At 40.2% G+C, this 22,631-nt stretch overlaps 1 protein-coding gene across 1 annotated transcript in view; it reads left to right on the top strand.

Moving 5' to 3' along the window:
• Positions 1-22,631, top strand: part of LOC135215304 (mismatch repair endonuclease PMS2-like) — a gene marked incomplete at its 5' end in the record, with an annotated part of 165,066 nt that overhangs the window by 87,089 nt on the left and 55,346 nt on the right. Inside the window, 1 exon segment of the mRNA XM_064249863.1 lies at positions 14,885-15,049. Within this exon segment, the coding sequence (XP_064105933.1) occupies positions 14,885-15,049 (165 nt within the window).

The following is a 22,631-nucleotide window of genomic DNA, read 5'->3' on the forward strand; positions in this document are numbered from 1 at the left end:
TTAGGAGGCAGTTTATTCTGGGGTACAGCCTTCTGCTATGTGGAGCATGGACCAGTTGCCTCCCCCCTCCCCCCACCAATATATTTTTGCAGACTACTTTTTTATTTCTTTAGAGTCAATTGATTCAGAATATGATTTTCTGGACCAAAGACTCAAAGGGAAAAAAGAAAAGAAAGTAAATTAATAAATTCTATTTTTATTAGAGAGGATTCAAAATATTAATTGGATTTTAAGAAATTTTGTGGTACAGGTACAATAAATTAAAGTATTGCTTTTGGTAATATTAATGCTAAAGAAATAAAAGTGCATTTGACATCTAAAGTAAGTAAGGGATTAAATTCAAAAGAAATGAATATGTTTGTTATGACATTTGACTTAAGAAAGTTCGACTTTTTAGCCCTTGAATACTTGCGCTAACTGGAAAATGATTGATGAGTTAATTATGTACGAAAATTAGTATTATCTTTTATGCACAGCATTAACGTGTGGCATCTCATGTAGCAGAAAATATCTTAATAAAAATAAGCTGTTTACATAAGCAAAAAACTGAATATATTTTTGGCTGAAGCAATGTTGGAAAGTATTCTTCCATGTAGGATTAGTTAAAAAATCTAATATATTCTTTGGCGTATTGGATTAGAAAGAATTATGCTTTATAGTACAGTAATAGCACGTACTATTAATTTTATCTGATTCCTCAACTTCATATGGCTCATCCATCTCTCCCTCCTCTACATGATCCCCTAGAGCATCAATCAGTTCTTGTGACATCAGTGATCCACTACACTGTACAAAGTCTCAAGCACCCTTCAATGACATACTGCTCATGTCCATCTGGAGAAGGTGTATCTGGTTTAGCTTGATCTGCTGTATTCCATATGGATGCTTGATAGTTTGGCCTCTTTATGCATTCTCCAAGTGACATGCAGCATGGAGGTAGCAAACTCGTATCTATCCCATCACAATCTGAATGGATAGCTGTTGTGGGGCTGTATCTTTGAAGATAATTATTATAATGTAGTTTGTCAATAGATGACTGAATTGATGACTGATTGTAGAGTGAACATGTAACTTTTCTAGCTGGATATTAGTACTATCTTCATCCACAGAAAGAATAGACCCAAGAGATTTAAAAGGGGAGATAAACTTAGGGTTTTTCTGTAATAATTTCCATGGTAGTAACTTGCCCTCCTGAACAAATGTGCTCACACTATTACATCCAAAAAAAGCATGAAAGGAATGCAAGATTTCACAGATCTCCTGACTAGTTTCATTTATGTATAATTTTTTTAGTTCTATGAGTCATCCTTTGTCTCCTACTCCTGTATTGAACAATATACATAGTTTGTTCTGTGGTTTGTGCAAATTTCAGCAACAAGATGAACATATCTGTACCTGGTGATCTGATAACAAAGGTGAAATCTTCGGATATTTGAGAAGCCATATTATGAAGATGCAAAATGATTCTACTGTCAGCCTCCTCTTGGGACAATTTCTGGGCCTCAGCCTCATGTGTGTCTGTTACAGATCCATCAGTACTTGTGATAACTGTGCAGTTTTTACCACTCACGAAGTAAATAACTCTGTTTTTTAACTTGAATGCATATCTGACATGATTACTTTCTCCCAATAAGAAATATATTAATTGCGCTTTGTTCTTTGTGTCTGTCATGAAACTTTTTCAGTTTTGTGGAATTTTTTACTCTACCCTTAAGCAATAATGTAGTTGATGCTCCTCTTCACATCCTTTCTGGATTGTCAACTGAATGCTGTAAGTATGTGTCTGTAACAAAGTCAACCTAGCTGACTAGACAGCAAACACTTTCTCAGCTAGTTCACCAAGTGTTGTAGGTAATGCCACTTGTGCTTGGAAAGGTACTGCATTTCCATCAATGATGCAATTCATGTATTCAATTTCTGGTCTTCTTGCAAGGAATTTTGCTTTGTTGGTTTTTACGAGTGCACCATCAGCAGTTGCTATGGTCCAAGTGGATGACTCAAAACTTCAAAACTTTTCCCATATTCAAATTGTGTCTTGTAGCCATTACTGCAACTTGGCCTAGTTCATTTCTTTCTGCTTTTATTTGCTTTACTTGCTTTGTTATTGTTGTAATCATTACTGACTTAGCAATGGAAGCAAATGTTTTGAGATTTTGCCTTTTAATTGGATCGTTACAGCTTTTAGTCTTATTAATCAGCCTCTCCTGAATGAATTCATCAAAGGATAGTTTACCATATGTCTCAGCCTCCAGGAGATCTTCAACATCTTTTGGAGCAAGTGCAGTGGATGAAAGACAATATACATAATAAGGATTTGTCTTCTATATTAAAAGGATTTATGAAATTTTCAATTGCGTCTGTAACTTTCCTTACTCGTTCTTCACTATAGTACACCATTTCAGACTTTTTGAGATCATTGTGGGAGGATGAAACATTGCCATCCATTTCAACCATCTGTATCGTAGATTGAACATACCCAACTCTTGCATGGTGTGTTAAGCACCATCCTGTGTATGCAGCACAATTCCTGCTGAGTCCTGTTATGCTTCCACTTGATTTTGCCTGGTTGGTGATGTCCACTGCATTTCTACTCCACCTGACATCTGACCTATTCACACTCATGCCATGGTGCAGCAGCTCTTTGGCTACCTGGGTGAGATTTATCCAGATTGAGCATTGAATGCATTTAGATCGTTGTGTACCTAGCATAGTTTGGATGGTCATAACAAAAGAACAATGGACATAACTGTTCTAAGCAAGATATGTGCAGATCACAGTTGCAAAACAAGAACCTTGTCCATGTAATCAGTCCAAAACCCTCATTAATTATAATTTAATAAGGAGACAATACATTATTTCCTTAAAACTAATAAAGATTCTTGTCATGAACATACAATGGAAAATAATTAAGAGTATATGTTCATCTATATTGTCTGCTGTATAGTATACTGTGCTCATATAACATATTCTCTGCAATCATCAATTTTAGTAATACCAAGTACTTTGATAAATATTGATGATAGGGCTTCAGAAATATAAAAAATGAAAATGAATTCCTTGCCCCAAAAATGCTATGAAAGTATATTTCACAAAGATATAAACAGAAAAATTATTAATATTTTTTCCATTTGGCACCCAAATAGGAATTCAAAATGGCCACCATAATGGCCAAAATCACCAACAGCTGAAGTACAGACAAGCAGAATCTGATTCTATGATCTTTAAAGAATATAAAAAGGGGGCTGCAAAAATCCCTAGGGGGAGGGATGTCTAGGACAGGCCCCATGGTGTGTGATATTTATACAATGAGTATAGAAGTACTAATAGATTAGATTTTTGTTCAAAGTTAGTAAAAAGTTTTAATGGAAGAGAGGGACTGGAAGCCTAAAATAAGATCAATATTTTTGCTTGTTTCTCTCCCATTGAAGTTCATTAGTAATGATAAACTAAGTATAAATGTTAATATAGTAATTTATATTTAAAAGTAACTAAGTAACTAAAAATTATGAGGGAAAAATATTGTTGTTAAGATTTCAGATAACTAATATATGAAATAAAAATAGAAATATGAATAGAAATAGAATCAAATAATTTAGAATTCTGAGTTTATCATAAGCTAAAAAAAGTGGAATTTTAGGGTAAAGTACAGGAAAGTTAGAAAATCAGAAAGTTTTATATAATTTCACAGCTGTCATATTTCCATATGTAAGGTCACATAATTCTGTAAAAACTATGAGTATGGAATAAACTCAGAATACTGTAAAAATTTTTCCAGCCCTTTCTGCCAACAAATTTTTCTATTCCTAAAAGGTATTTAATGGCATATCTTCCCCACTTCTTTTGAAATTTGATATTTGTGGCTTCCACTTCAACAATGAATTCAGAGCTTAAAATAATGTTTTATGTTGTTATACATTTCTGTATTTTAAATATTTTATTATGATAAAAATTTATTTTGTATCATAATTTTTATTTCAGTTTATAAAAACACTTTTGAGAGGTAGGCAGACATAATGAAGTTTTATACTAGAAAAACTGAAGGCTATATACAATTCTTTCAAGTTTTTCTTTGTATATTTCTGTTAATGAAGTGCAAATGATAAGTAGATTATGTTCCTGAAAGAACTAGGTACTTGCTGTAATTGATTTGACTTATCTTATAGTATGTATTGTAAAAACCATTGTATTTGAGGAACAAAGAGAACTGATTCTTTTGTTATTTGTGGATTTGAGACATCATGAAAATACAGTTTCATATATTTTATTGTAGATGACTAGCCCTGTCCACTTTCAGGGAAGAATGGTGACAACACAGCTGAAGAGCTTAATTTGTTTCTACTGGTTAACGACTGAACTTCAGTTGTTTGAGCAGTTTTTATTTTTTTATTTTTGCTGCCAGATGGTTGTATTTGATCTCCATGTTGGTGAAATATTCTTACTTTTGTAAACCTTTGTGCTACTTGTATATAGTTTAGGATTATTTGGACCTGTTTTATTCATGAACTGTGTCGGACTCCAGTGCATTTGGTATTCATTTTTGCAGCAAGAGCTACAAGACTAGACTAATGAAAGCCTCTTACGATTCACATATGATCTGTATTAATTGTAGGGAACAGATTTGTACGGTTGATTTGACCTGTGATTAATGTAGGGATTGGGATCAGGGAAAATGGAAGGTAATAAAAGCTCATTTAGAAAAGCTTGAGAGAGACAGAAGGAGAAAAGCAGCTGCTAAAGCTAAAGATAGGAATTTAGCTAGCCTAGAAGCTACTCCTAAATTGGGTATAGCTGATTTGCCTGTTTTGTCTTCTGTGACTGCTGTCTCTTCCATAACCAGCCCTCCGACTAGTATTCCATCTACTCCTTTACCTGGCTCCTATCTTTCCGATCCCAATCCCATTGCCAGTCTTAAAGCCCATTTTGACCAGAAATTCGATCTCTTAGTGAATACTATGGCCCAATTAGGGGCATCTGTTAAGGTTCTCATGGACAAAGTGAGTGAAGGTCCCAGTCAGACTCTTTACTTGGCAGGAGGCATACTGGAAGTCCAAGGGTGGTCGGTTGGGTTGGCCCATGGGTAGTCACCCCTTCTGTTGAGCCTGTTGGTCAATCCCAGACCTCGGCAGACAGCCATTGGAAAGGCGTCCAAAAGGATGTGCATCAGTTACCCTCTAGTGCTTAGGATTCCAGTCTGAACAAGAGGCATTGGTAATGCTTTTCTGTTGAGTCCTGGCCTTTGAAGAGGCATGTAGCATTGGCAGATCATGCTGCTCTGCGGCCCCTGGGAGCTTTTCAAGGAACCTGAGCAGTCCCCAGCCATCACATAGTTACTGGGACAGTCCAGAATGCTTTTCTTCCTAGTGCCCAGTTGAAGAATGCCAGTATATTTGGCACCAAAGTACCTGTCCACCTCTCAGAAGTATCAGTTTTCCTCTTTTTCATGATTGCCATTTGTAGAGTGTCCATCTGCTTCTCCCAAGCACCTAGCAGCTCCTGGGCACCCAGCACCTGTTTCTATCTCATGTACGCTGAGCGCCAACTGCCAAGCACCCATGCCAACTCTTCAGTTGTCTACTTCGGTGTTTCCTGCACCCATAGCGTATGATCCTTTGTAGTAGTATAGGATCGAAGTTTTTCCTTCTCCAAGTGCCTGTTTCTGAGTGCCTGGTGCCATCTCCTATTCGCTCGGCACCAACTGCCAAGTGCTCTGTGCCACCTCTTCAGTTGTCTACTTCGGTTTCTTCTGCACCCATGGTGCGTGATCCTTTGCCTGCAGTAGTAAATGACCCTCCGAACTTGTTTTTCTCCAAGTGCCTGTTTCTGAGTGCATGGTGCTATCTCCTGTTCGCTTGGCACCAACTGCCAAGCGTCCCATGCCACCTCTTCAGTTGTCTACTTTGGTTCTCTTGCACCCATGTTGCGTGATCCTTTGCCTGCAGTAGTAAAGGACCCTCCAAACTCTTTTCCTTCTCCAAGTGCCTGTTTCTGAGCCCCTGGTGCCATCTCCTGTTCACTTGGCGCCAACTGCCAAATGCCCAGTGCTACCTCTTCAGTTGTCTACTTTGGTTTCTCCTGCACTCATGGCGCTTGATCCTTTACCTGCAGTAGTAAAGGACCCTCCGAACTTTTCTCCTTCTCTAATTTCATCAGTGATGAAGTTCTTGACCAGGAACCTTATCCCATGGGTTATGCAGCTCTCCTCAGATATTTCTTGGTTTCTTTTCTGACTTTCTTTACTCCAGTTGCCCCAGCTTCACCTGCCTCTACTTTCATGATGAGGAACCAACCTGTTGAGAGTTTCAGACTTCCCAGATGGTTTTGATCTCCTCGTCCAGGGAAGCCTAGAGTTAGGTCAGAGTATGGCTCTCAGAGAAGGAGCAAGCCATAACTGTCTTCAGTTCTCCCTCTTGATTGTTATGTAGGAGGTACCTCTCTTATGTTACTGGAGAAGCTCCTTTGGGAGTCGATGCCTACTCCTAGGGGGACTTCTGTGGAGTTATTGATTCGTCTTGTAGATTGGCTTTTGTGTCAGCAAAGATAATGTTCTTGTCAACGGAACTCGACCATGTAGTGAAAAATATTTTTAAAGTCTTTTAAGTGCTGAGCTTTTTAAATTGAACCATAGGAGCATTTGCAAAGAAGATTAAAGACTGTTGCGATCTTGCGGGGAACTTGGTTTCCAGACTGGTTAGGTATCCTCTCATGCACAGACAAAGCCATTAGAGATGGCATCCATGAATTGGCTGCTTTGTTTTCTCTGAGGTTGCAGAAAAGAAATCTATTCTTCTGTTTTCGCTGTTGGATCACTGTGGCAGAATCACAAGCTAAAAAAAAACAAAAGCGAGCAAGACCTCCTCACATTATGTTAACTTCTGGCTTACAAATTTCCCCCAGCCACACTTTCCCCTTTATGTTACTTTAATTACCAACAGGACACTTGGTTCAGCAAGGCAAGAAACACAATCTCAGACACATTTACTCACCAGGAAACTTGACACAATCAGGGCGAGACGCTGTGTTGTCCACTGGATTCAGTCGCTGCGACACAACAACTGCTGAATATCATACACCAAAAAACCAAACAAGCACCAAAATCCAAACAAGCACTAAAATCCAAACAATCACCAAAACCACACACAACAACTCAAAACAACATGACAAATCCCTACACAAACACCTACGATACCAAAACTTTACACAGCTCAACAAACACCACAATTCTAACAAAAACACCAACCAACATCGAGACTACACAACAACTCAAAACACAACAAACCAATATTAGAACCAAACACCAATCAACACCAAGACTACACAACTACTCACAACAATTCAGAAATCAAACAACAGAAACTCACAACACAAGCAGTTACACAATATCAAAACAGTCCAGAAAACACACAACAGCATCTCACTACCTCTGTCCAAAAAACTGCCTCACTTGACTGATTGACAAATACTGACTGATCACTTCTCACTCCCTCAAGGCTCTGCGACTGAATCCGCAGACTTACCCAACCGCCTGCCAACAAGCAATTCACCCACTAACTACCCATATGAACACAGACAACCTAACAAAACAAGTCAATAACCAAAACAACCAGCCACTCTCTCTCTCTCTCTCTCTCTCTCTCTCTCTCTCTCTCTCTCTCTCTCTCTCTCTCTCTCTCTCTCAAGTGACCATTGAGAACATTGTCAAATGGAACAACTACATCACTTCTCCATATTGCCCTCATCTTTTTCCTCAGGCCACAGTGCAGGAGATAGCCTTGGACCTCCAGAAAAAGTCCAGCCATGATCTGTTTGGAAGATTGGCCTCATCTATCAACAACACAGAACCACTGTGTGGAGGAACTTTGCAAGACTCCTCAACTAGTCCAAGGTTTTGGTCTTCTCATCAATTGTCCCAGCTGGCCCCTTCTCAGGCAATAGTCTATTTGGGTGTGATGCTGAACTCTTTAAGTTTTTCAGGCTTTTCCATCCCCCAAGAGGGTTGCATGCTGTCTAAAGACAGTGGATGAGTTCCTGTCTCTTAAGTCATGTATAGTGAACAAGTGGATGAATCTGCTAGGAACTTTAGCATCCATAAAGCAGTTTGTATCTCAGGGCCAGCTCCTTGAGAGTTTTCCTCAAGGCCAGCTGGGACAGAAAGAAATATCTGGACTTTTTCATTATTCAGGTAATGTTCAAGATCAAGCACCTGCTTCACAGGAAGTCAGAAAGCAGGTTGTTGGAATGCAAATCGCTTCTGGTTCAGAACCCAGACCTTAAATTTTCTTCAGATGATCAGACATAGGTTTGGGAGCTCTCCTGGAGGACAAGGTGGTCTCTTTTTGACAAACTGTCAAAAAGCTGCTCAGAGCTAAATGATTTTCAAGGGTAATTGCAGAATCTATATGGCTAGATGCAGATGCCAATCTTCTGCAGATGTCTATCAGCACAAGCGGTCAGTCTTCCACACTAGGTACAGAAGTAATAACATTTTGACTTCTAAAACATCTGTAACAAAAATAGCAGATTTTTTTGTTATTTCTGAGCTTGCAGAGGATTATCTACTTCAATAATTAAAGGTTACAGATCAATGCTCAGCTCAGTATTTCAGCATAGAGGCCTGGATCTTACTAATGATCAAGATATTACCAATCTCTTGAAATCTTTTGAATCGTTTAAACAAGAATTTTGAATTAGTGTCATGAAACCTTGACGTAGTTCTAAAGTGGTTTTCAGGTCCTACTTTTGAACCTTTAAATACAACTTCCTTCAAGAATCTGACAAAGAAAACCTAATTTTTTGTAATGTTAGCAACTGCCAAAAGGGTCAATGAGATCCAAGCAATTGATGAAAGGGTAAGTTTCACACAAGGCAGTGCGATTTGCTCTTATACCTTAGGTTTTCTTTTGAAGAACAAAACCCCAGCTAAACCCTGGCCTTGTTTTACTATTATATTAAGAACCTGAGTAATACCTTGCGTACAGAGGACGAAGAGAGAATGCTTTACCCAGTAAGAGCGTTCAAGTTTTACCTTCACAGAACTGAGAAGCTACAAGGATCCTCCAGTAATCTGTGGTGTTCAGTTAAATACCCATCTTGACCTTTAATGAATAACACTCTCTTTTTTCCTAAGGGACCTGATACGAGAAGTGCATTCTCAAATTGGTGAAGAATTTTTACCAATTTTCAAGGTTATAGCTCTCTTCCATTCTACAAGCATCATACATACTCAAGGTGCAAATCAGTGTTTGCATCTTTTTATTTAAAAGAAGGAGAAACGCCATTTAGCAGCTGTACTACCTGGGGCTGTGGCTGGTGTGGTGTTGGGGGCTGACACGAAGGAAGTATACTTTCCTTCCTATCTGTTCACCTTACTAGAGGTTGTTAAATTTGGGGAGTCAAGGGTACTTGGGTGCCCTCCACTCATATTTTTTATGGATGAGTGTTGGTGTTTTACTCATTTTGGTGTACTAGTAGGTATTTGCTTGATTCCCTGGTTATACTTTGTAATAGTACTGTGCCCAGGGTAGGGGCAAACTTATGCTTTACCAGCAGTAGTAGTAGGCTATACTGCCACGTCTCTACAAAGTAAGACGAGCGCTAAATAGAGGCAGCAGCTCTCTTACAAGGTATGGAACAACAAGCATTTTTACCAATGCTGGCAAATTTTTTCTATCCTCAAATTTATTACATACTTGAATATTTTGAGGGAAGGATCCCACCGTTCATCCCACCTCCCATCAATGTGGGAATCAGCTATGTAATTACTTGATAAGTTACATATACAAAAATGACATTTGTATAATAACTTTTTGAGTATACTCACCTAGAAATTACTGAATGGGAGCCCACCCGCCTGCCTCCCATCGCAAGAACATATGGCACAAACAAATTGGCAGGCCTTTGCCTAGTTGTTCCTCTTTTCCCTGTTAGTGGCCGGGACTAGTTACCTACACCAAAAACAAAAGAATAACTTCCACAAATTTCAAAGTTTAGCTGTCATATTAGTTAGAAACTATATCTGTACATAATTACTTGTAGATATAAAAAGTTATTTTATTATAAAAAGATATCATTTTTGTCGCAGTAGAGCAAGGATCCAGTCCAGGCCTCGCTCAAACTTGTGCTGGGTCAGACCAGTCAAAAAGACCTCCATCAAACCTTACTTTTGAAAGTGATAACCCAGTCCTCCATGTACCAACTGGAGCCAGACTTCTCCATTTTTGGGAGAAATGGTAAGTCAGAGGCATAGAACCTTGAGTTTTGAAGGTTCTGAGAGAGGGCTAGTCCATCCCATTCAGGGAGAATCCTCCCTTAGTGTTAATGCCCATTGCATTAACAGCATACTCAGTGGGCTCAGAGAGGTATTCAGCCCTTTGGAAGAGGTCTCTTCCCTTTTCAGGAAGAGAGCTGTAGAGGTGGTCGAGGATGTCAGCACAGAGTTTTTACAACCATCTGTTTGTGGTCCCCAAGTCATCAGGGGGCTGGAGACCTTTTCTCAATATCAGTGCTGTGAATTTCTTTGTCCAGAAGATGAAATTCCTGATAGAAACAAACCAATCAGTCCTGTCCTCTTCTATGTCCTCATACATCTGGACTCCAGGAAGTACCTCAGATTTGTGTTCCAGGGTAGTCTTCCAATTTTGAGCTTTGTGCTTCAGCCTCTCTACAGCTCCTCAGGTGTGGTGTTTACTCATGTTCTTTCTCCTTTTACAAAGTGCCTCCACCTCATGTGCATCAATGTCTAGCTGTATATAGACGATTGGTTTCTTCGCTCTTCGTCAAGGGAGGACCTATGCTTTTTTGTTGAAACTTCTGATGGAGGAAAGCAAATCCTATACCTTCCCTGTCCAATGCCTTTACAAAGTACTTCATGAGACTGAGTTTGATGTGGAGGGTTGGAAGCAATATCTTGCTCGGTTCAAGTAGAGGTTGGGACAGTTGTAACCCAGGTTTTAATCCTTGTCTTGATGGCCACTCTTGTCTGACATAATGCTGGTCATCAGCATGGTTATCCCATAAGCACAGAAAGCATGGATACTTTGTGTAACCACCTTGAAGTCCTACTTGAAGTCCTAGGATGAGTCTAATCACTTCAAGATCACAAATCAACCATTTATGTTCCTGGTAGTTCAGACAACAGACATTCCATGCTTTTGTGGGATTCTTTCATTTCAACTGAGTACCCGACAGGGATTGATGAAAGCTTATTTCCGTTATTCAGAAGAACTGCCTTGAGACTTCTGTTAGATGAGTCAATGAAAAGTCTCCATTCCATAGCATCATACTTCAGACCAAGTAGTTCAATCAGGTCAGCAATATTGTTACAATAGACCAGTGAAGATGCTCCATCAAACGTGATGGATTTTCTAAATTCTCTTTCACGGTCCCGATACCAATAGAATGTTGTTCCTGGTGCCAGTAGACGTTTCTCTCGAAGACGAGAACCCAATAACTGGGCAGACTCCGTGGCAAGGTTCAGGTCTTGTGTCAGGTCATTGAGTCGGCTGGGGTCAAAGGCACCAGTTGGTCGTCCACTTCTGGCCTGTATGCACCACACTCAGCTGTATCAGTCTTTTCACTAGAGTCAGAATCAGAACTAGATTCCATGGTGACATTTGGCTCAGGAACAGGAAGATCAGGGCCATGGGGGACTGGCGTTATGGCAGAAGGAACATCAGGGTATTAAACATTGTGCTTGTTCTTGCGATTGATGCCTTTTAGATTTGTCATGCAAAAGTAGCAGGCAGTAACATGATCTTTTCCTTCCCTCCACACCATTGGGACACCAAATGGCATACTCTTCCTTTTCTTCTTCCTCCAATCCCGTAAGTTCTCTACACGGTTTACAGCAGATATGGGGAGTGTTACGGCCTCTGAGAGAGGTCCGCTTCAGTTTCGATATGAAATAATAAAAAAAAAAATTCAACACCAACAGTTGAAACCGGGGATACGAATATAGAAAGAAACACTAACACAACAAAGGTTTATTTACAAGCTTACTAACATAGGGAAATGCAGAATGGTATATCTCCTATTTACATAAAAAGATAGAATCTTACACTGCATGAACTGGGGGAACAGTGAGGCAATTGAAATACTTGCTAGTCAATTTGGCAATTCGAAGCGATGGCTTCACAAAAGGAGATCGGTGATTGCAGACGTCCTCTTGACTCCGTATTGCAGAAAATAGTCTACTTGTAAGGCAGGAACTCCCCAAAACCTCTAGCAGGACCTTTTCTTCTCTGAAGTCTGCTCAATGTCGAGATAACACGAAATAATTCGTCCACTCCTGAAGACGACTAGACCAATATCCAACCAACTCTCGAACAACTCTTCTGATCCTTCGTCGGTTCCTTCGTCTCTAGTCTCTCTCTGACGATCTCTGCTGCTGATCTCTCTCTGGTAATCTGATCTGTGGCTCTTACTGAGGATATCTCTCTGTTACTAACTGGTGTCTCTCTTCTATGATCTCTCCTTTTTCCTGCTACGACCGTCGTATTTATATGGCACTCTGGGGGCGGAGCTTACGGTGAACTTCACAGACTCCAGGGATTTCTAGAACTTCTTAGATGAATCTAGACGAGGTTGCATCAGAAATCGCGGCATTTCTCCCGACACATTGGCGTGTGTTGCGCTCCACAACACTCCTGCCGATTCTAGAACAGCCGCGAGAACAGGCGCCTCCAACACGGGAGCGAAAGCCTCCTTACTGCCGAACTTCTCGAAAATGCGTTCTCCCTTCCTTTATCTTTCTTTGCTAGGAAGCAATTACCATCACAGGGAGTGAATGACTTATCCTGGTTCCCTAGTTTGACTCCAAAGTAAGCTTGATATGCCTTCTTTACAAAATTCATAATTTTTGCTTGATGGTCTGGAAGAACCACATGTCCGCAGATGTAACAGAACTTATTGGGATGGTTTTTACACTTTTGATCCATTTTTATACATATCTAGACCTGAAAAGAGAGAGAGAAAAAAAAAAGATTATTAAAAGTTACCCACGACCAAGTTTTGCAAAAACAATCCCCATAAACGCTTGGATAATTGCAGTATTTTGGAAAAATATGCTGGAATAGAAATACACTATACGTACCTTAGAAACCAGACCTGACCCAGGAAAATGAACTGTATTTTTTAATTCAGCTGGAAAAAGGGACCTAAATCAGTTGGAAAACCTTTGACCTTCGTAAAAAAAGTTTTGAAATGCAGGCCAATGTAATGTATGCACATTATGTTTAAAACCACAATAACTTTTTTAAACATGTCACCATAATAAGAATTTTGTCATGTGTTTTGTGAATTTCCTTGCTGATAGAAAAGGTCACTAAGGGATTTACAATAGTATCCCTGAACAGCCATCTGTCCTGACACTTCAGCAAAAGGGGTGCCAAGAGGCAAAACCATGGTGAAAGAATGTTTGCCAATTGTTTTTGGAGAATGCTCTTTGAAAGGTTTGCATTTCATCTCGTGACTAGTTACCTCTAGTAATGTATGCACGTTATGTTTAAAGCCACGATAACTTTTAAACATGTTACCATAATATAAAATGTTGTCGTGTGTTATGCAAATTCCCTTGTTGACAGAAAATAAAAGCACTAAGGGCTTTACAATAATATCCCTAAACAGCTTTGGTGTATGCAGGTCAGAAAAGTGCAGATGGCTTTCTAGAATGTTCTTGTAGCTTCCCTTGCCTTAATAGTCTCTTCAAAATGCCATTAGTTTCTTGAGCATCTTGTTTCCCCTGAGAAACTCACAGGAGGATTGTATGGTGACTCCCTTGCTTTACCTGTCCTGACACTTTTCAGCAAAAGAAAGGGAGGGGTGTCAAAAGGCAAAATCATGGTGAAAGAATGTTTGCCAATTGTTCTGGGAGAATGCTCTTTGAAAGGCTTGCGAGTCATCTCGTGGCTTATTTTACATTACCACCTCCTTAGCACACTAACTAAGTTCCTTGTTGGACAAGTCGGTTTTGTGCTTGACTACAGATCTCAGTGTCCGGGTTTGATTCCCCGCTCTGCCAACAAGGAATCAGAGGAATCTATTTTTGGTGATATAAATTCGTTTCTCGGTGTGGTTTAGATCACACAGTAAGCTGTAGGTCCCGTTGCTAAGTATCCAATTGGTTCCTAGCCACGTAAAAATATCTAATCCTTCAGGCCAGCCCTAGGAGGGCTGTTAATCAGATCAGTTGTCTGGTTAAGCTAAGATATACTTAACACACTTACTGCCGAGGAGATAATTTGCCACATTCCTAAGGTCATTGATAAGAAGAAAGTAGTATTTGCCAATTCATTCCCAGTGGTTTCTTTGTCTTCTTGCAATATACATATTTTTTAAAATTGATGGAAACTTATTTTTTTTTATCTTAGTCCTGGCTGATAATCACAAGTTGCAGGTTGATTTTTTTAAAGTTCTTTCTGTGCCTTGATAGATAAATGATCTTTCTTTTGTAGAAGTTACACATTTTTATGTGTAAGTATTCAATATTTTTTCACTATTTGAAATTGTGAGGTTATTTTGTGATAGTCCAGAAATTCCTATTTCTATCCAGTCTTATCACTACATGAATAGTTTATGGAATTCCATTACTGAGTGGTCTTGTCACACAGTTACCTGGATGGCTCTTCCTTAACAGTTCCTGCAGAAATCAGGTTTGAGTTAGGTTATAAAGATTATATAAGTTTGCATCAGATATTGGTATTTTTAGAAATAAGTTCTAAATGTTTTTATACAAGGCTAGAATTGTTTTCATTGTTGCTTGAGAAATGGGTAAGAGGAATATTTGTCACTTTTTTTTGACATTTCATTTTAGCAATAGCATTTTTATCTATTGTTCTTTCTTGATTTTGATTTTTTATGTTCTTGCTTAAATTTGGAGTTCTCTTTTCAGGTAATGAAATTAGTGAATGAAGTCTATCATTATTATAATCGGCATCAGTCTCCATTTGTTGTTTTAAATATCCGTCTCAAAGAAGATGATGTTGACATCAATGTTACACCAGATAAAAGGCAAATTCTAGTTAATAATGAGAAGTTAATGCTGGCTACTATCAAGGTAAGATGTGTTTAGTAAGAAGTAGATATAAGTATCATCTTACTGTAGGTGTTCTAGTGTAGTAAAGAGAGGTCATTTTTATTTTATTAAAAACATAGGTATAGTTTCAACTTGCAAGGCAGCCTAATTAAAAAATTTGTGGTAGCACATCTATTGTTTTTGTATATGTGACTAGCCCCACTCACTATTGGGGAACAAATTGAAACAACAAAGCAGAAGAGCTCAATTTGTGTAGTGCCGACTCCTGACTAGTAAACATAAAGTGCATACAGCAGCCTTTTCATCTGTGTTTGGTTGATTCTTTCCAGGAATTTGATGAAGTATTATCATTTGTGCATAGCTTTCAAGCTTGTTAGGTTTTAGTTCAGGTTTTTCTAGCTTTTTTGCTTAGAAAGGTGGCCTCTAGAGCCAAAAGTTGGGTGCTACTTAGCTTAGAGTCTACTTCTAATCTTAGGACTGTAGATAGTACAGGCAGCCCCCAGTTACTGACGGGTTCCATTCTTCGGGGCTTGACAGTGACTGAAAATTGTTCTTCTTCTTCCTAGCTTAAACCCATTTTTAAATGGGGTCGCCATTACGAATGAGTCGTCTCCATTGATTTCTGTCCTGTGCCTCGTTCTCATTTATGCCTTTCAATTCCATATCTTCCCCTACACAATCATGCCATCTCTTTCTTGGTCTTCCCTTCTTCCTTCTACCCTGCACTTCCATTTCCATCGTACGTCTTCCAACATGACATTCCTCCCTTCGTAACAGGTGTCCATACCATCGAAGCCTTCCTTCCTGTATTTTCTTTGATATTTCAGCTACCTTTGTCGCTCCTCTTATATACTCATTTCTAATCCTATCTTCCCTTGTTACTCCCGACATCCATCTCAACATTCTCATTTCTGCTACATCCATCTTCTTCTCCTCTGTTTTCCTCATACTTGCTGTTTCTGTTCCATATAACATTGCTGGTCTGACCACCGTCCTATGGAACTTTCCTTTCAATTTCAGAGGGACCTTCTTGTCACAGAGGACCCCTGATGCAGACCTCCAGTTATTCCATCCTGCCTGAATTCGGTGTCTCACCTCTTGATCCATGCTTCCACTATCCTCTAATACGGACCCTAAGTACTTGAACTTCTGTACTTTCTTTATTTCTTCCCCACCCAATCTTATGCTACTTCCACCATCCTCAGTAATACTGGAACACATATATTTGGTTTTTTATCTGCTTATTCTCATTCCTCTCTCCTCAAGTGCTGCTCTCCACCTCTCCAACCTCTCTTCCAACTCCTCCCTCCCCTCTGAACACAACACAATGTCATCCGCGTATAATATGCACCATGGCACTGCTTCTCTAACATCCCTGGTCATTACATCCATCACAATGTTGAAGATGAATGGGGTAAGTGCTGACCCCTGGTGTAATCCAACTCCTATCTCTAATCCATTCGTCTCTCCAACACTACTCCTCACTCTAGTATACACATTCCTGTACATCTCCTGAATAATTCTGACATACTTTTCCGGCACCATCTTCTCCCTCAAACATCTCCATATTTCTTGCCTTGGCACTCTGTCATAGGCCTTTTCAAGGTCTATGAATACCAGATGCAGGTCTCGTTGTTTTTCTCTGAATTTCTCCATTAGCTGCCTTATGCAAAATATTCCATCCGTTGTGCCGCTTCCCTTCATAAATCCTAACTGTTCCTTCCCTATTCTAACTTCCCCTCTCAGCCTGCTATCTATTATTCTTTCCAAAATTTTCAACGTGTGAGACATTAGTTTTATACCTCTATAATTACTGCATTCCTGGACATCACCTTTACCTTTGAATATAGGTATCAATATGCTTTCCCACCATTCTTCTGGTATCTTTTCCTGTTCGAATATTTTAACCATCAGATCATACAAGATGTCTACCCCTTCCTCTCCTAAGGCTTTCCTAACTTCGACTGGGATTAAGTCAGGTCCTGTTGCCTTCCCATTCCTCATTCTTTTTAAGGCTCGTATCACTTCATCCCTTGATATCCCCATTACCATTCCCATGTTTACTTGTCCATCCTCTCTTACAAGTCTTTCATTTTCTTCATTTAGCAGTTGTTCGAAATACTCTTTCCATCTTTTCAGGATGTCTTCTTCCTTTTTTATGACCGTACCATTCCATTTGCTTAATATGGGTGATATCCTTTGTTCTTTTATTTCTTACTTTTGACAGTTTGAGCATCTTAGTCAACCCTTCCTTGGTTTCCAGTTCATTATAAACCTCTTTATATGCCCTTGCCTTAGCTTGAGCTACCACCCTTTTTACTTCTTTGTTTCTTTCTCTTAATCTTTCTCTGTCCTCCTCCAGCTGTTACTCTTCAAATCTCTTCTTTGCCTCCTTTTTACCCTTCACCACTTCCCCCACCTTTTCTCCCCACCACCAGCTCTCCTTTTTCTCCCATACTATTCCAGATGTTTCCCCTAGTATCTCCTTTCCAAATCTTTTAATCACTGATGCATTATGCCTCCACCATTCTCTCACATCTCCAATTCCCAGATCAACCTCTCCCAGCACTCTTCTCCTGAACTCTCTCTTCTTATCATTATCCCTCTCTAACAATTTATACCACTTGATTTTCTTTACCCCATTCGTTTTCGTTTTCTTTTCTCTTTTCATCTTTAAATCCATACAAAGGAGCCTATGTTGGGGGGCCACGTGGTCATCTGGGATAACTTTACAATTCCTAACTTCCACCAGCCTTGATCTATTGTAAAGGAGGTAATCTATTTGTGTGCACCTACCGCCACTCCTGTATGTTATCAAGTGCTCCCTCTTTTTTTTGAAGAATGTGTTCACTATTGCCATATCAAAGGACACGGCAAAGTCTACTATACTCTCTCCTTCTGGGTTTCTCTCCCCAATCCTATGTCCTCCATGCACACGTTCAATTACATCCTTTTCATTTCCGACATGTCCATTAAAGTCTGCCCCCACTACAGTCCTCTCCTGCTCTTCCAGTTCTTGCATTACCTCACTCATTTCGTTCCAAAAACGGCTCTTTTCTTCCTCTGTGCAGCCCACTTGTGGAGCATAAGCGCTAATGATGTTCATAATTGTTTCCCCTCCATAACATATCTTCACTCTCATAATGCGGTCATTCTTTCTACTCACTGCCGTCTCTGCATTCTTCATTTCCCCCAACAACACTACACCAACGCCATTCCTACCCTGCTCATTTGCTCCACTATAGATTAGCTTGTAGCCATCCCCCAGTTCTTTAGCTTTATTACCCTTCCATCGAGTTTCCTGCACACACAAAATATCCACTCTCTTTATCCTCATCAACTCCGCCAACTCTCTTCCTCTTCCTGTCATAGACCCAATATTGAGCTGGCCTATTCTGATCACATTTAGAGCTCGCTTCTTTAGCTGCACCCGCTCATGATGCAGTAGCCCTCGCCTTGTCACAGAGTTAGGGCGATGTGTCTGTGTGTCATTTATGGAGTACGCCCTAGCACTATTCTCATCAATATCACGACTCATTTCATTGGTTCTGGCGTGGGTTTTTACAGTCGGATGCCCTTCCTGACACCAACCTTCCTTATTTATCCGGGCTTGGGACCGGCACCAATTGAGGCTGGCTTGCCCCCACAGGTGGCTAGATTGGTAACTGAAAATTGTTGCTAACCGAAATTCAAAAGTCTATTGGACACCACAATCCACCTTATGGTGGCCTAGACTGGTTTGATGCCTTAGATAGTGTCACAGCCAAATTTTGCATTTGTGTGTGATAACACTTTAATGGAAATGTGGAATTTAATTTCTCCAATCATTTACTATGGTCTGCATGGTAGTTCAGTGGATCTCATGCGTGGCACTGTATGCATTACTTAAGGTTCTTTGCAGCGTGCCTTCGGCCCCTAGCTGCAACCAATTTTTTGTTCCTCTTACTGTACCTCCTTTCATTTTCTCTCTTCATCTTACTTTCCACCCTCTCCTAACACTTGATTCATAGTGCAACTGTGAGGTTTTTGTCCTGTTACACCTTTCAAACCTTTTACTGTCAATATCCATTTCAGCGCTGAATGACCTCATAGGTCCCAGTGCTTGGCCTTTGGCCTAAATTTTATATTCACCTCAAAACCCAGTTGTGAGTACTATATTGAACAAGCGCCGTAAAACCGAAATGCCGGTAACTGATACAAATGGTAACCGCAGGCTGCTTAAATTGCTATTCCTTTATCCTGAATTTTCTTCACTCACCAGCTCTCCTACTATTGTCTCACCTACTCCCATGCCTGGCTCCTATGCTTCCGACCCAGATCCCATTGCCGGTCTTGAGTCTAGGTTCAATAAAAAATTAACCTGGTAGTGAACACAGTGGCGGAGTTAGGCGCGTACCTTCAGGTTCTTATGGCCAAAGTGTATCAAGACAAAATGCATAGTGATAGTGTTTTGCAAATGGAGGAGGTGGCTACTCATCCTGCTGGTTCTCCTAGACCAGGGGTTTTCAACCTGGGATATGTGTACCCCAGGGGGTATGCAAGGGGTCTGTCAGGGGGTATGCCCTTGCCCACTGGTCGTTAGGGAGTATGGGCTGATACGTGCTTCAGACCATGTGACTGACCATCTGCTGACCTGTATGAGTATAGTCAACTTCGTAAAGTCAAGTGCTCTTAATACAAGACTATTTATAAAGATCCTGGGCATGAAACACTTGTACCACACGGAGGTTTGATAGTTCTCGAGGAAATGTTAAGAGAGTTTTTGAGCTGCAGCATGAATTGAAAGAGTTCTTTATCTGTAATGACAGGAAGGATTCTCAGATTTACCATGCAAAACTGAATGACCCAAAGTGGGCCTTCCTTGTTGATATATTTACACGCCTAAATATTCTAGTTTTTGGAAGGAGCTGATGTTGTTGTCACTGACAGTGTTGACAAGTGAGGAGTTTTCTAATGAAACTAGAACTGTAGAAAACAGAAGAAAGGAAAGGAAATTTTGACTTGTTTGAAACACTTGCTGGCAGGCAGGACTCCTCTACTGTACATCAGATGACAAATTTAATGTGGAACTCTTTCCTCTCTGCAAAACAAATACTTTCCAGATGTGTCTGAAGTAAATTTAAAGCTAAGTAGAGACCCTTTCCATACAGATATTGCATCTGTTAATGATGCCATTCAGGAAGAGTTTATTGACTTCGTGAATGACTCCAGTGTTTGTGATATCTATGAAAAAAATTTATTTAGGTTCTGATGTGAAATAAGAAAGTCACATCCGGATGTCACAGAGGAACCTCTCCACACTGTTACGTTTCCCACCAACATATTTGTGTGAAATTGGATTTCCCAGCTTACTGGTCATAAAATCGAAATTTTAAGATCTCCACTAAATATGGAAGCCGACCTTCAATGTAGCTTAGCTAAAACTGCTCCTTGGCTGACTAAACTAGTTGAGGAAAGGCAGTTCCAGCCATCTCATTAAATCCCATGGCAACAGATGTAGTGTTTTGTTTTTCAGTTCTTTCCCTAACCATGTATTTTATATTGCACAGTCACGGTTAAAGAGTTGTGATATTTTTTTTTTTTTTTTATAATTTTCAATGGAAATGCTTGCTTACTTACTATATTACTAGTTATGGTGGGACGAATATGTAGTGATTCATTGTAGTCAATTCACTGAACTCTCCAATATACACAAGGGAATGTTTTTATGTTTTTTTTCACTTTTCACAAAGGGAAAGGGTACTTGGCTGACATAAAGAATACCTGAATGGGTACATATGGAGAAAAAGATTGGAAACCCCTGTCCTAGACAAAGGCCTCTGTCCATCTCCCCTGAACCTGGGAGAAGACACGCCAGAAGACCAAGGAAGGCTGGTGGGGTTTGCCCATGGGTAGTTGCCCCTCGGTCGAGCCTGTTGCATACACTCAGGCTTGACAGACAGCCGCTGGATAGGCGTCTGTGTGGATGTTCACCAGTTGTCCAATTCTGAAAATTTCAGCCCTGACAAGAGGCACCGACGGTGCTGCCTAGATTGGTCCCATCCACTGAAGGGGCACAGACGATGTTGGTCGCTTTTCTCTGCTGCCCAATGAGCAGTTTAAGGAGCCAAATCGCAGCTCTCAACCTTCCTGCACCACATGGGGCAGTCTGTAGTATTTTCTCCTGAGTGCACTGCTGTTGGACACAGTACAGGCAGTCCCCGGGTCACGATGGGGTCGGCTTACAACATTCCGAGGTTAAGGCGCTTTTCAATTATGTTCATCAGAAATTATTTCCAGGGTTACGACACATGTTCCAGGGTTACGACGCCTACAACATGCTCATCTGGCAGAAGAAATATGACACCAAAAATGTAAGATAATCAATATTTGAAGGTGTTTGGGATGATAAATGCAATAAGAATGCAGTTTACATAGTTTTTAATGCACCCAAAGCATTAAAAGTAACGTTTTCTTAGGATTTTTGACGATGTTCCGGCTTACAATGATTTTCGGGTTACAACGCATCTCAAGAACGGAACTCCCATCGTAGGCAGTCCCTGGCTTACGACGGGGGTTCCGTTCTTGAGATGCATCGTACGCCGAAAATCTCTAAGCCGGAAAATCGTCAAAATTCCTAAGAAAACCTTACTTTTAATGCTTTGGCTGTGTTGAAAACTATGTAAACTGCATCTTTTTTGCATTTTTCATAAAAGTACCTTCAAATATTGATTATTTTACATTTTTGGAGTCATATTTCTTCTGTCAGATCAGTGCTGTAAGCGTAGTAACCCTGGAACATGTTGTAAACCTGGAAATAATTTCTGAAGAATATAATTGAAAAGGATTGTAACCTCAGATCATCATGAGCTGAACCTGTCATAAGCCGGTAACTGCCTGTATTTGGTTCCCAAGTGCCTGATGACTCTCACGAGTCCGTCGTCTTCATCCAGGCACCCATCTACTCGTGAGTGCCTGACACCAACTCCTGAGTGCCTGTCATCACCTCCAAAAATCCCGATGCCAGCTTGTGAGCCCCTGGCACCAGCTACCAAGCATTCAGCACCAGGTGCTGAACACCCAATGCCAACTCTTCAGCATCAGTTTCCAGCTACTAGATATCTTGCGCCTGCTGTAGATCAAGAGTATTATCCGTCCTTCTTCTTTTCCACCATTATCCCTACATTAAGGGGTCGGTTGCCTGATATGCCTTCTCCACTGCCTACCAAAGGCATCATTCTCCACGAAACATCTCTCCATATCTTCATTCACTTTATCTCGCCATCTAATTCTTTGTCTCCCTCTCGACCTTCTTCCTCTTAACAGGTTCCTCCCAAGCCCTCTTCACTCTCTCCTTGTCATACATCCTCATCACATGCCCATACCCTCTCAATTGTGACTTTTATAACATCTGTAATCTTTACTAAGCCTGCCCTTCTTTTTATTTCATAATATTTCAGTCTCTCAAGCAGTGACATTCCCATAATCCAACATAGCATTCTCATCTCTGTTTTCTCAAGCTTTACTTTCTCTTTAATTCTTAGAGCCCATGTTTCTGCTCCATGAATTAACACTGGTCTTATCACTGTGTTATCTTGACTTTTAGCTTGATTGACATTTTCCT

The sequence above is a fragment of the Macrobrachium nipponense genome, chromosome 5, assembly GCF_015104395.2.
Source record: "Macrobrachium nipponense isolate FS-2020 chromosome 5, ASM1510439v2, whole genome shotgun sequence".
In the NCBI taxonomy this organism is placed as follows: domain Eukaryota; kingdom Metazoa; phylum Arthropoda; class Malacostraca; order Decapoda; family Palaemonidae; genus Macrobrachium; species Macrobrachium nipponense.